Here is a 13,900-nt window from a genome sequence, read left to right as displayed (position 1 = left end):
AGTTTGAGTTACGACAAACAAATGGCACAGATTCAGCGGAATGGCTCTAATGCACTTCTTCAGTTTAAAAAGAAGCATTCATTGATCATTAATAATCTAATGTTACCTCAGAACTTGAACACATACATTTCCAGGAGGGTTTGACTTTATTTCTGTTCCTATGTGAAATAAAGTACTGTAAATAAACTGAATCCATTTGATGGTTTCAAATGTTGGACAACTGACTGATAGAACTTTATCAAGCTTAAGGACTAAAGGGCGTAGGTTCAAGCCCTGTTGCAGTTGAGAATTGGGGCCGGTTGCTGGGGTGACATCAACAGAGAACCGGCAGAAGACACGAAACCCCAAAATGTGTTAAAATGGTAATCACTTTACAATGTTAAAGCTGACATGTCGTCAGACTGTAAATTGAAAATTCGGAGAAAATACTCATTTGTAGAGTTTGAAAGTAGACATTCCCTCAGTGAGACACTTTTCTGTTTTCCTTCACTTTCTCAAAGGCTGGATTTACACTGCATGGCTTAAGTAACACAATTCAATTATTTAGTTATTTACTTATTTATTTTAACTCTCTTGGCGCAATTGAGTCATGTGTCATGGCAGCATAAACAGAACAACAACACATAGGATATCTTCAGGGAAAAATTAGGCCTCTTCCGAATGTGGATATAAATCTGGTGCGGAAAAACTGCACAACTGATTTCAATGGAACTTTGTGAAGGTTTGGCACATTTACCAAGGAATAACCTATTAAATAGTGATCGAAATCTGGGTTTGGGTTGGGCCAATCATTTTATATCCAAACCAAAAACCTCTATGACCGCCCAAAGATCCTTCCTCCAGATAAAAGCAGTCATGTCCAGTCGTTTTTTGCTTCAATCTTGATGGCTTTTTTAACTCATTCACTGCCATTGACGGCTATAGACGTCAAAAATCCATTTGAACTATTTCTATTAGTTTAACATTTTTTTCCAATTTTAACAAGAGTATGAAAACCTAGAAAAAAAATGTTTATTGTAGTTTTAGAACAGATGTAAAATTTGCGATTAATTGTGAGTTAACTAGTGAAGTCATTTTAATCACCTGACACCCCTAGTTTTTAATAATCTATTTTTTGTATATATAATAATAATCAAGTAATCATTTTGAGCCATTTTTTAAAAATGGAAAACTGTACAAATCCTCTGATTTCAGCATATCAACTGTGACTGATTTCTGTAGTCCTTCATTTAAAAAAAGAAAAGAAAAGATTATTAAAAATTAGGGGCGTCAGGCAATTAAAAGTTTTAATCATAATTAATCGACTGACTTCACTTGTTAACGCACGATTAATCACAAATTTTATATCTGTTCTAAATGTACAATGAACAAAATCTAGGTTTTCATACTCTTGTTAACAAAAGTGGAACAAACATGTTAAACTAATAGAAATAGTTCAAATGGATTTTTGACGTCAATAGCCGTCAATGGCAGTGAATGAGTTAAAGAAAGGTGATAGAAATGTCCTTTTTGCCCATGCAGTTGTGTGCGCCAGCGTTTGTTTGATAGCTGTGATTATCTCAGGTCAGCAAAAGGGAAACCAGCGCTGCAGACTATTTTGCTTTGAAAGACGGTTGACTGTACAGCCTCCTGCAAGACTTAATACACCAAAGGCTTAGGAAACATAATGAAGGCAAAAGATGAAAGGAGACACACTTCATTTATGCTGCAACAATAATTTTGTGTGTTTGGACAAAGCAACACACAAGAAGAAGCTGACTAACAAACAAGCTCTAACATATTACCATTACATTTTTCATAATCTTCCATAAACACGCCAATGAAAAAACACATTTGTGACTTTGCTGCCTTTTATTCGCTGGATTGTTTAGAACTTCAAAAGGCCCATTAGCCCCCCCCCCCCCCTCAGTGCATAGTATATTATGTGGGGTGATGAAAGTGTTTTTGCACAGGCTCGCTCGCCTTGTTTACCAAAGACACAAGCTGAGAAATTGCAAAACAACAATAACAAAAGGAGCCAGAAAGTTCTTAGTTGAAACAAAACATTTGCATCATAATGAAAAGTTAGACCATAATCCGCTTATCATTTGTTCTTTCAATTTTTATTTGGCAGATTGCAAAAAAATTGACTGATTACGTTCTTATAAAAATATTAAAAAGTGATTACTTTTTCTTGATTCATTTTAGGCTGAGATAAAAAAAAATATGAAACAAAAAAAAATACATTTCAATTCCATTGAAGATGTTTGGTAACAACTTAGCATCAATAAAGATATAAACATTGGCTTGTTTGCTGTCACAGTCAGTCAGGACCACGACTACCATCCATCAAACTATCCATTAGCCAGTTTCACCATGGTCATGTGACTGTTCTTAACGTCTCATGTCCATCTTAACATATAAAGGAGCACTCAAAATTGCCCACCCCCCATTGCAAAAAAAAATTTTTAAAAAATGGGGTGGCCGTCTGCCTTGAACTGATTATGGCAGCCTGAGCCTGACATGACATATCAAGTGGCTTCATGCATGACGACGGTGTGAGCACCAACTTTTTGTGCATCTTTAAGAGATGGACTGGACAAAAATGGGAAATGTTGACGTAAGTTATCTTACACAGCTTCCCAGTTACTCACACAGTGGATGTTACGCATGAAAAGAAAAATGCTGCTAATTATTCTGAATTCTTGCACTCAGGACAGATCTGTTGAATTTGTTCAGTGTGAAAAGCAATTTGTTAAGCCAGTGCATTTAGTCTCCTGTCACACATGACTGGAGGTCTGCATAGGCTTTAATATGCTATTAGTGTGTCTATACCTTCTACTGGCACCAATGATGAGGTGCTAATTACCCATTTTTTTTCTTCTAGTGCTTAACAGTTGTTATGTGTGCAGTTTCATGTCACTCGGGCAGGTTTAGAGGCATGAGACATCTCTGAACGTTTGGAAGCAGCAGAGGTAGGGCAGTGATGGAAAGGATGAAGACAAGTGACAAAAATTGGCTGAGATGGTGAGGAGAAAAAAAAAGTGCATACAGAATAACTTTTTTTCTCGCAGTTCCATCTCACCATCTGTCTCGCGAGTGAATTTTGACACATGGTTACACTGCAAGCGCGAGTCCTCACTACAACGCCTCATTTACTGACTTTTTTTTTTACATTCATTAATTGGATTCCATTTTCTAGAATTTATTTGGACAAAAAATGATGAACATTTATTTGTATGCTTCTTCTGCTAAATAAAGTTTGATTTTTGATTTTTGTACAAGCATAATAAGAACTGTCATTGCATTTGCATGGTGACAACTGTGCCCTGTCAAAACAGCCACATTTGATTTGATTAACTCAATATTTTATGTTAGACTTTACACCAATCTGATCGGCTGGATTGGGATCTGCCGATATTTTGTATTTATGCAAAATTGGTGATAGGCTGTAATGTCTTCATTTGCCCGATCGATTAATGATATCATTGATCAGCTCAGAGAAATAAGACATTACATGTTATTTATTTTCAATGTGTGTATCGGTGTTTTTTGAATATGTTTTTCCACTTATTTTTCCCCCTTATGCATTTTAATCGCCTTCATTTATACATGGGTTTTTTCGCTATTCGTGGGCGGAGCCTCATATCCCCCACGAATGGTGGCAGCCGACTGTAGAGTAAACATAAAAGTTGTTTAAATAGACAGATTGTTTCATCTTATGATTGAATTGGTGATCTTTTTTCTTTTTTTTCAAACTCACTGATTGCTAATTGCCGATCGCACGCCCCCTAATTTATATGTTTCACAGCTATGACAAGAAGGCCAAGTTTGTATTAAAATAATAAAAGAAGACGGAAAAAAAGGGAAAAAAACTTACATTCTCTCGCTGTCCAACGAATGATTAACACATAATTCACAAATAATCAACAAAACACATTTTTGAAGCACTTTGAAGGCCTGACATGCTGTCTTGTGCACTTTGCTGTTTTCTTGGCAACTTGGGTCAGAGGTTGCCTCATGGTCAAGGAGAGTTGACAGGAAGACAATTAAGAAACACATTTAGCAATTAAATTACCGCTCTGAATTAAATTGTAAAAAGATACAAGAGAAAATGTTTTTGAGCCAGTGAGCACTACTACTCCCAATACAATTGGTCAATCATTCACCAGATTATTCATCTATGTATTTATTTTATTTATTTGATTGATTTATTTGTTTAAGGGACAGTACATATTAATAAACATTTCAGTAAATGTGCCAGAATTAGCCAAAAGGCTATTTTTCATCTGCAGTCCTAAAATAGATCAGAAATGTCACCCTAGTAAAATAACTTTCTTAACTATCTTAACTATAAAACAGTAGTGCTTAGCATTTAGAGAAGGGATTCACAACTAGAATGCCGTGATAGATCTCTAGGTGTGCCGCAGAAAATTATTTAAATCCATTTAATTATTTGGAAAATTATTAATTTTCTACACTTAACTGAAGCAACCCCCTTCACTCATGGCTGTTATACTGGATTATGACTGATTTTGCAAGGCCCACAGAATATTCTGTTCTATTGCTATAAAAACATGGAACCTACCAAAAGAAAGATTAGAGTCTCATCTTTCATCAGGAAAAAAATATATTTCTATCTGTTTCCGTTTTGCAACAATTAGCATTATAATACAGCTACGTTTCATTGTTATTCACAAATCTATTTAGAAATGTGAGCAAATTACCTTTTTTTCCAACATGGCCCTTGTTGATCTCTGCTGCCACCTGCTGGCCATTTGTGTAATAACTACCATTTCTTCAAGCGTTCTTTGCAGTTGAGAGATTGCATCAAAACCTTCTGTATGCTCTAGCATAAGAAAACATAAAAATCTTTGGGGCACTTAAAACATTTAAAATAGAACATATTTATACGTTTTTGGGAGCAAATGAGTTAATGTATCTGTGTTTATCTATCTATGGCAGGATGTATAGTGAAAGCCAGCAGAACAATGAAACTCTCTAATTTATGCATCCACTTATTGTGACTTTTCTTTTACCCAATAAGTGCCTTGGTTCAATAAATATTGATTTAGAGTATGCTGGTATGGTTTTATCCGTCACAGCATTACTGCAGGAAGAACTGTACTTGCCCTTTTGCATCCCATGCGAACAGCTGGAAACACGCTCCCTTCAACAGGATTTCGACTGCACTTCAAATGGGCAGGTTGCTTCAGCAGAAGCTTTCAACTACAGCCAACCAACACTTTGAGATCCCCGCCCCTCTCCCTTTCAAAACTGTGAGAGCCCTTTTGCGTGTGAGTGTGTGTGTGTGATGTGTGTGTCTTTGTGGCTCGCTGTCAGTGTCTCAGCCTCAGTGCAAAGTCATCCACCGACATTGGTCAGTCACACCATCACACAACCTGTTTTCAGATGGACTCAAGCTCCAACTTCCCGACAGCTGAAGGAGGCAGGCTTTTCATTATGAAGGCAGCCATTTTTAGCTGTGGAGGCCTGGCTGTGAAGTTGTATCTTGTTTTCACTGCAGCTCCAATCTCCAAATTATCCCAAGGCTCTTTTTGTATAAATGAATGTGTGAGAGTGCACATTGAACATAATAGCGACATTATCAGTCATGACGTGTAATAATAGCAGATTCAAAAGCAGATCATCATCAATTTCTTTGCAGAACTTGACAGTTTGTTTTCATGACAAACCACCTACAAGACTGTACAGTGCAAAGTGCCACCAGTAGGTGGAGCTATCCGCCAGGAAGACCTTCCCCCATGGGGGTGACTGACTCCTCGACCACTAGCTCCAGGTCAGGGTGCGTCAGCTTCCTCTCATATTGTATTTGTATAAACACTGTCACTCAAATGAGCACAAACACAGATTAACACAACATAATATGTGTCCTGGCCGGTCCACTAACATTATGGCCCACTAAAGTAGAGTCGCCATGAAGACAAATGTTCTCTATATCACCAGGCAGTGTAGCTCCACCTTATTTCTGAAGCTAAAGTTAACACACATTGTGGCTGAAACATCAAATGAATGAAGCTGCATGCAAATTCGGCTCCTGATTGGAGGACTGGTTTCAGTTTTGAATGTTGTGTTTACAAACTGCAACAGAAATCCGTTGGAGCAAACGGTGAATATCACTGCAGCTTACTAAGTCAGATGTGAAAGTCTTCTTTTTTGTGTGTGTCTCTAATTCTATATCTGTACTATAGTGCTCCCCGGTGGCCAAGGCACGTACACCAGAAGTCCATTGAAATGAAGCAAAAAATTAGTCAAAAACTCAATTTTCTTTACATTGTATTTCAATATGTCATTTTTGTATGTTTTCATAATGTGCAATATTAGAAAATGCTAGTTTTCTTATTTTAAAAAGTGACAAAAAATTAAGTTGTTTTGTAGGCTGGAATGAAGTAATTCATTAATTCAGTTTACTTAGGTAAAGTGATCTGAAACGAGCGTTTTGAGTTACAAATGAAACGTGTATCTCAAGGCACAACTGTATTTATTGTTGGGAGCAGGTGACTACCGAATAAAGTCCCTCAGTTATGTTACATTTTCAAGTAGTATTCACCCACCGCTGGTTAAGTGGCTTGTGTTGTTTGCTTTCAAAAAGAAACATAAGTACAAGTACATTTGGGTATTTGGCTTTTTGTCACTAAGCCCCACTTCAAACTATTGAGGGCGCCAGGCTTTGTTGCAGGCTCTGGGAACTAAAATGTTACTTGGCTTGATAATGTGGGAGGGGGAAGGGTGGGGGGTGGGGTCTTTGTGGTTGATCAACACAGAACCAGCGTGTTACACTGTTGGCATTTCCTTTGGTCATTTCCTTTCTATGAAATAACATTTTGGAAAAGAGCAAGGAAAAAAAAAAGACTGGAATTACAACATCACACTAGGAGAAAGTAAGTAAGTAAGTAAGAAAGTAAATACGATGGTTTCACTATACCATGTTGCTTACTTAATAGCTCAGCTGGCGTTTTATTCCAAGTAAATTCAAAGAAATATCATGAATCGTTCCATTCTACATCCTATATTCATTTGACATAGCATTTGTCCTCATTGCTGCACCACCAATCTTTTCTAATAATGACAGTGCTCTAAAAAAGATAACTAACATGAAACTACATTTTTGTAAAACTAACTGAAACTAATTATAATTACAACAAAAAATGTAATTTGTTGTAATTTTTATCAATAATTTCATATGAGTTTTTGGTGTTGATTTTAATTGTATTTATTTTGGTATTACTATTCAGCCGTAAAGAAGAAGATGAAATGGTATTTTTACACCTACTTAATAACATTTATTTATTTTATTTTATTTTAAATCTTGCACTCCACATATACTCTCTATACTAAAACTTATGAAAACTAAACTAAAACCTAGCTCTCTCTTTTTTAAGTAAACCAGTCAACGCTAACAAACCCAAAAACTAATTAAAACTATGAATTGAAAAAAAGCTAAGCTGAAAGAAATATAAAAAACTATGATAAAAAAAATCCAAGTCAAGTCAAGTCAAATTTATTTATATAGCCCTTAATCATAATCACAAATGAGTCTCAAAGGGATTCACTGGCCCAAAGTTGACAAATATTAACAGCATCACCTAATGTTAACCCCTCAGGAAGGGAAATGACAATTATTATAACCCAGCTAACTTGGACTGCAATTCCATTGTATCTTTTTTTTTTTAACTCTTTGACTGCCAGACGTTTTCAGAAACGGGATGTCGCCAGTGCCAGCCGATTTAAGCATTTTGACTGATCTTTCAAGGTCCACAGAAAATGTTGTGTTTGGACTATGGAAACACACATACTACCAAATGAAATATGACCATATTTTCATCAGAAAAAAAAGTTTGTTTCTACCTTATACCGTTCTTCAGTAATCAACAATAGAAAATGGTTAGTTTCACCGAAATGCTTTGTTTCGAAACAAAAAGCGGAGAAAAAGAGCTTTTTGTGAAACAATGTTATTTCATGCACTCTAGTGAATTGTACACTTCTTTTTGTCCATGAATGATGCCACAAACACCTAAATAGTGCTTTACTTCTGTAATACACCACCACCAACAATGAAAAAGTGTTTTTAGATTGCAAAATATGTTTATTTCCATTCAACAGTGTAACAATTTGAGAAAACAATTTCGCAAACTATTTACAAATGTGTGCAACTGTGGTACTATTTACAATTATGTGGATGTTTCAAAAACAGTTTTTCTTTTTGTAACACTCCCCTGCGTGCAAGGAGAGGGAGCAGGATTTGCACAACAGAGTAGCTTCACTGCGATGAGTGGTTTCACTACCGATTGTCCCTTTCGCGTGCAGACGTTACACTTTCTTGACGGCCTTTTTTTCCGGGGAATAGCAAGTAGCAGACTGTACCCATTCCAACGATGAATATGCATTGGACTTGGGGTACTCTTCGTCGTCCTTGTGCAGAAGTGCTCGGTTGTGCTCCGCGTTTTCCGGTGTTAGCATCGCTAGCCGGTGAACCTTTATGACGTCGTCATAGCCGCCCGTCAACGCTTCCAACTTCGGCGTCAACCTCGGAGTCGCCATCATCATCATCGATGATGAACATCGTCGTCATCAATGTGCTCTTTAGCGTTGGTCGATGCTTTTCGTCTTTGAAAAAAACTGCTCGAGCGTGAGCTGCTTGCAACCGGTCGCCATGTTCTCTTCCCTTCCCCAGCCATTGTCCTCTCTAGCTCCGCCTCACGTCTTCTACTGACGCCTACCCAATCTTGTCAAAAGAGAGTCATTGCTGCCATCTAGGGGCCAAAAATAGTCATTAGACTAACTAGATCTGCTTAAAACTTTCACCACAGCTGGCCAAGGCTTTCCTCCACCCGTTTCAAAAATAAATAAAAATAAATTGGATGACGTCTTTTAACGTCATTGGCGGCCCTCCGTAGGTTTTTACTTGATGTCTTTTAACGTCCATGGCAGTCAAAGAGTTAAGGAGCTCAAACCTTTTTTTTTTCACAAAACATTAGTTTCTTTATTTCTTTTTTCTTTTATTTGAGGTAATATTTCCATAAGTTTTAAAAATGTCTCGGCAAAAAATGCAAAAGTCTACTGTATGCTGCTGCTGCCTACTGGAGCATTAAATAATCATTCTGCCTCCAAAATGAATGGACCTTTGTTCCATGTCTCACTGCTTCGCATCGGATCTCTGCTTTTCCACGTTTTCCCCTCAGTGGAATGTGTCACGTCCGCAGAGGCTGACCAGCTGAAGCACGGCTCAAAGGTCAGCGGAGCTTTCAGGCCGGTCCTCGGCAAATGCATACAAACCGATGTGAGGATGCACGTCCTCACAGACTCAAAAGCAACAAGATAAATAGTGTCTCATCTGCGCCCGCTTCTCACGACCCGACTGCTGCTTTGACACGGCGTGCGGGTGTCCCTCAGGGTAGACTCCTAAACCCGTAGAAATTCTTCGTGTGGAAGCTCTTTGTATCTCACTTCAACCCCACTTGGACTAAAAATAAATACTTTTTCATTCAGGTCACAGACTTCATACTAATATTTGGGGGGGGGGGGGGCAATAATATGTTCTATGCAGCCCCACTAGTCTAAATGTGGTATTCTGGTTAATTTTGCATTAGTGGAATATGAGTTAAGCAGCAAAATCCAGCCGTTTTTATCCATTTCAAGGGGCGGCCATTTTGCCACTTGCTGTCGACTGCAGGTGACATTAATATTACTCAAGTCTCATGTAATAACCAATCACAGCTCAGCTTCAGACAACAGTTGAGCTGTGATTGGTCATTGCCTGAGACTGAGCAACTGTGATGTCATCTTCAGACAGTAAGTGGCAAAATGGCCGCTCCCTGAGATGGATAAAAACAGCTGGATTTTGCTTCATAACTCATAATCCACAAATGTAATATTAATCAGAATGTCATGTTTACACTAGTGAGGTCACATATAACATATTATTGTCAAGAAATGTTGAAGGTTGACTTCCACTTTAAAACTCATTCACTGCCAGCCCAGTTAACTCATTCACTGCCAATGACGGCTATAGACGTCAAAAATTCATTTGAACTATTTCTATTAGTTTAACCCACCCCCCCCCCCCCACACACACACACTTATGTCAACTAGTGTATGAAAACCTAGAAGTTTTTATTGTTCATTTAGAGCAGATATAATATTTGTGATTAATCGTGAGTTAACTACTGAAGTCATGCGATTAATTACGATTCCAAATTGTAATCACCTGATGCCCCTAATTTTAAATAATTTTCGTCTTTTGATTTTTTAAATCGCGTCAGGTGATTACATTTTTTAATATTAATTAATCGCTTGACTTCAATAACTAACTCATGATTAATCACAAATGTTATATCTGTTCTAAATGCACAATAAAAAAAATGGGTTTTCATACTTTTGTTAACAAAAGTGGGAAAAAAATGTTAAACTAATAGAAATAGTTCAAATTAATTTTTGACGTTTATAGCCGTCAATGGCAGTGAATGAGGTAAAAATGGATTTTTGACGTCTATAGTCATCAATGGCAATGTTGTTCTGTGTTGACTTCCAGTGTATCAACCGTACTGGCCATTGGGGTTGTTGCCTCACTCTTGCTGATGAAAAGAAGTTTGAATGCCAAACATGTGCACACAGGATGTTGTTGACGGCGAACCTATATAGCGTATCATGGAAAAAGATTTCTATCTGACACCAATCATCAATCCAGCTCACACAACCGCCATAGAAAATGGATGGTTGTACATGACTTCTATCCATCACAGACTCTCATATTCCTGCTTCGTGTTTCAGTGCTTGGTCCTGACAAATATTTAATTATTCAACTATTAACTAAATGGGCTTTTTTGTATTATTATATTGGTAGTCAAACAGACACATTTAAATCAGTAAAGAAATTGACATTTCAGTTTGTGTAAGCTTTGGAATACCAACATGTTTTTTCTGTGTTTTTCTGTATTTTCTAAAATATCCCCTTTTTGTTGGGGGCAATAAAAAAAAGAGGGAGTAAAATAAAAGAGTTAAAGAAGAATATTTTTTTCATTTTTATTGACTTCTTAATAACGAAATCCCAGTTCTAAAACATTTAAAAAGGAATTACAACAAAGTTGATGTGGTTGCAATATTTGCGTGTGACTATTTGGACTGGCAGAGGATGGACGACTCAATTCAGAAATCAGGTCCTTCCTTCTTCAGATTTTTATAGTCAGTGTTGATGGCCACAAACTAAAGTGGAAAGGAAGAAGAGTCACAGGATTGTTAGTGTTGTGTGCTTGATGCAGTGTTTGCGTGTGTGGACTACAGTATATCACCTTGTACTGATACGTGGGGTCAAGTTTATTCCAGGGCTCAGGGTTATTGGTTTTATCCCAGCTAAAACACACAAAGAGAAAGTCCAATGTTAATCTCTGATCAGCTTTACTTTGACAGTCTTTAAAAAATGTGGGCTACACCTGCCAATCAATTCATTCATCAATCAGAAGTTAAAAGTAGCAAAAAGCGCAACAGATTTTTTTCACACCAGGTCAAGGTCCTTACATGACATAAGGTCCTTTGGCCAGTCGGGCCAGGTATAGAACAGCGCTGCCCATTCCCAAGCAGATGAAGAAAAACTGAGGGATTAGCTGAGGGAGATAGACAACACAGGGGTGGGGAGGGGGGGGGGGGGGTTATGTCCTCAACCTTGTCAATGGTAATTTACAAATATCATTATTTGTATGATTATAATTAACATCATCATCATCATGTAAACAAAAACAAAGATGTCATATGTACATTACTAACAAATGTATTTGAGCTGGACTCAACAGCAGCTACACGAATAGTGGAATGTGTGAATGAATAGAACTCAAAGTGAATAATAATGTAACTTTACTATTAACTCATTCACTGCCATTGACGGCTATAGACGTCAAAAATTCATTTCAACTATTTTTTGTTTTCTACTTTTGGTAACAAGATATGAAAACCTAGAACATTTTTTACTGTACATTTAGAACAGATATAAAATTTGTGATTAATCGTGAGCTAACTAGTGAAGTCATGTGATTAATTATAATAAACAAATTTAATTGCCTGATGCCTCTAATAAAAAAAGAAGAAAAGATTATTAAAAATTAAGGGTTTCAGACGATTACTTTTTTAAATTAATTAATCACATAACTTCAATAGTTAACTCATGATTAATCACAAATTGTATATCTGTTCTAAATGTACAGTTAAAAAAAAGAAAAGGTTTTCATACTCTTGTTAACAAAAGTGGAATTTTTTGGGAAACTAGTTGAAATAGTTAAAATGAATTTTTGACGTCTCTAGCCGTCAATGGCAGTGAATGAGTTAATTTCATGTGGTTTGATTTGAGCACCTTTGCCTGACCAACAGCTTGTCTTCTTTTCTTTTTGTCTTTCTGTCTCATGTGACGTGATGGTGGCGGCTTGGACAGCCTGCACTCCCCACCCACCCCCAAACCATTGACACGAAGCAAAAATTGTCACACGTAAGAGCTTTCATGTCAGCACGACAAGCTTGAAATAAATAAATAAACAAACAAACAAACAAATAAATAAATACATACATAAATGAATGAATAAATAAATATTATAATCCTCTCCCCTGTAGGTACAGACTTGAATGCCCCCAAACCACCCCCATGCCCCCTCAACACACACACAATTTTGTCATTGTGGCTGTTTGCATCACTTTGAGTCTCGCACGCCTCGCACAATTTTTCTATGTGTGCAAGAGGCGCATTTCCCTCAAACATTGTTGACAAACCAGTCAAAATCCGCTCAGCTGTATGTTTTTGGTTGTTAACCTGACGAATGAAATCAAGCTATTAAGACACTGCTCAGCACATTTGACTTGATAGTCTTGGAGATTTTATTGTACCCTGCACCGGACTCAAGCCATCCAGTGCCGGATGTAGCAAAGCAGCCCCAGAACCTAACTGAGCCTCCTCCATGTTTCACAGTAGCAACAGTTTTTCTTATGCTTCTATCTATTAACATGGATCTAATGTGACAGTTTTGTCACATCTGGCATTGTCGGAATAAATTTGGACAAACTCTAGTCTCGTCAGTTTCAAGTTATTTATTTATTTATTTTTACTTTTTAATAATCATAGCTTTTTCTTGCCTTTGTGAAAGTGTACTAGCAATTTTGTGCACAAAGAAAAGAACAGTGCACCTGCTGTGCAGCATTGCAGAGACCTGCGGTTTTGTTCTGGTAGGGTGCCTTGAATCCACATTGCACAATGAAATCTGAAGCCTATTATCAAAGCGTTCTGGTCCAATAAAATCAAAATCTAAAACATCACACTATTATGACGAGTCCTGATCTCAGTTCGGTTGCACATCTGTCAAAAGAGCTGAAACGGGAAATCTAGAGAGGCAACCTTTAAACCATTTTTTTTTGGTCCAGGCCACTTTTTTTTTTGTAAATGATTCTGTTGGACCAGCCAAAAAAGCAATGCCTGATTTCCATTATTCTTTTGTCAGTTACTTCATAGAAGACGTTTATCTACCTAATTAGGATCAACTTTATCAGCTGTGTTATCGATTTGACTCACAGCTTCAGACCAAACTCATGCAAAAAAAAAGAAGAAGCAGAAAATAAAAATGACTACTAATTACTACTGAGGTTACTCACGGCAGGGTACTTCCTGGCATGGTTCACCGCTGCCCGAAATCTCATTGCTCTGCACTACTTTTAAACAAAAGAGGGACTTAAATCAGCTCCTTGCGTTTGCTTGGCCTCACTTTGTTCGTTAGTTCCCATCTAGACCTGTTGCACTAAACAAGGAGGCAGGAGGAGGGAGGAGGCGGAATGGGAGGGGAAACAAGTCCTTTATATCTGATTACAGCTGCCTCTGATCTCTTGCTGGTATCCATTTAGTCCTCTTAAAAAAAAAAAAAGAATAAATAAA

The 13,900-nt window shown here is 37.4% G+C and overlaps 1 protein-coding gene across 1 annotated transcript; it reads right to left on the bottom strand.

Annotated features, from left to right (window-relative positions):
- Positions 1-11,016: 11,016 nt before the first annotated feature.
- ndufa4l2a (NDUFA4 mitochondrial complex associated like 2a) lies at positions 11,017-13,780 on the bottom strand. Its single transcript, XM_077577567.1, has 4 exons — positions 13,624-13,780; positions 11,515-11,600; positions 11,289-11,349; positions 11,017-11,202 (listed from the first exon to the last, which is right to left on the bottom strand). The coding sequence occupies exons 1-4, from the start codon at positions 13,666-13,668 to the stop codon at positions 11,146-11,148; spliced, it is 249 nt and encodes an 82-aa protein (XP_077433693.1). The 5' UTR covers positions 13,669-13,780; the 3' UTR covers positions 11,017-11,145.
- Between the last annotated feature and the right edge of the window lie 120 nt (positions 13,781-13,900).

The sequence above is a fragment of the Vanacampus margaritifer genome, chromosome 1 (assembly GCF_051991255.1).
Source record: "Vanacampus margaritifer isolate UIUO_Vmar chromosome 1, RoL_Vmar_1.0, whole genome shotgun sequence".
Classification (NCBI taxonomy): Eukaryota; Metazoa; Chordata; class Actinopteri; order Syngnathiformes; family Syngnathidae; genus Vanacampus; species Vanacampus margaritifer.
Note: the sequence above shows the minus strand (reverse complement) of the source record. Positions and strands in the feature narration are given on the sequence as shown.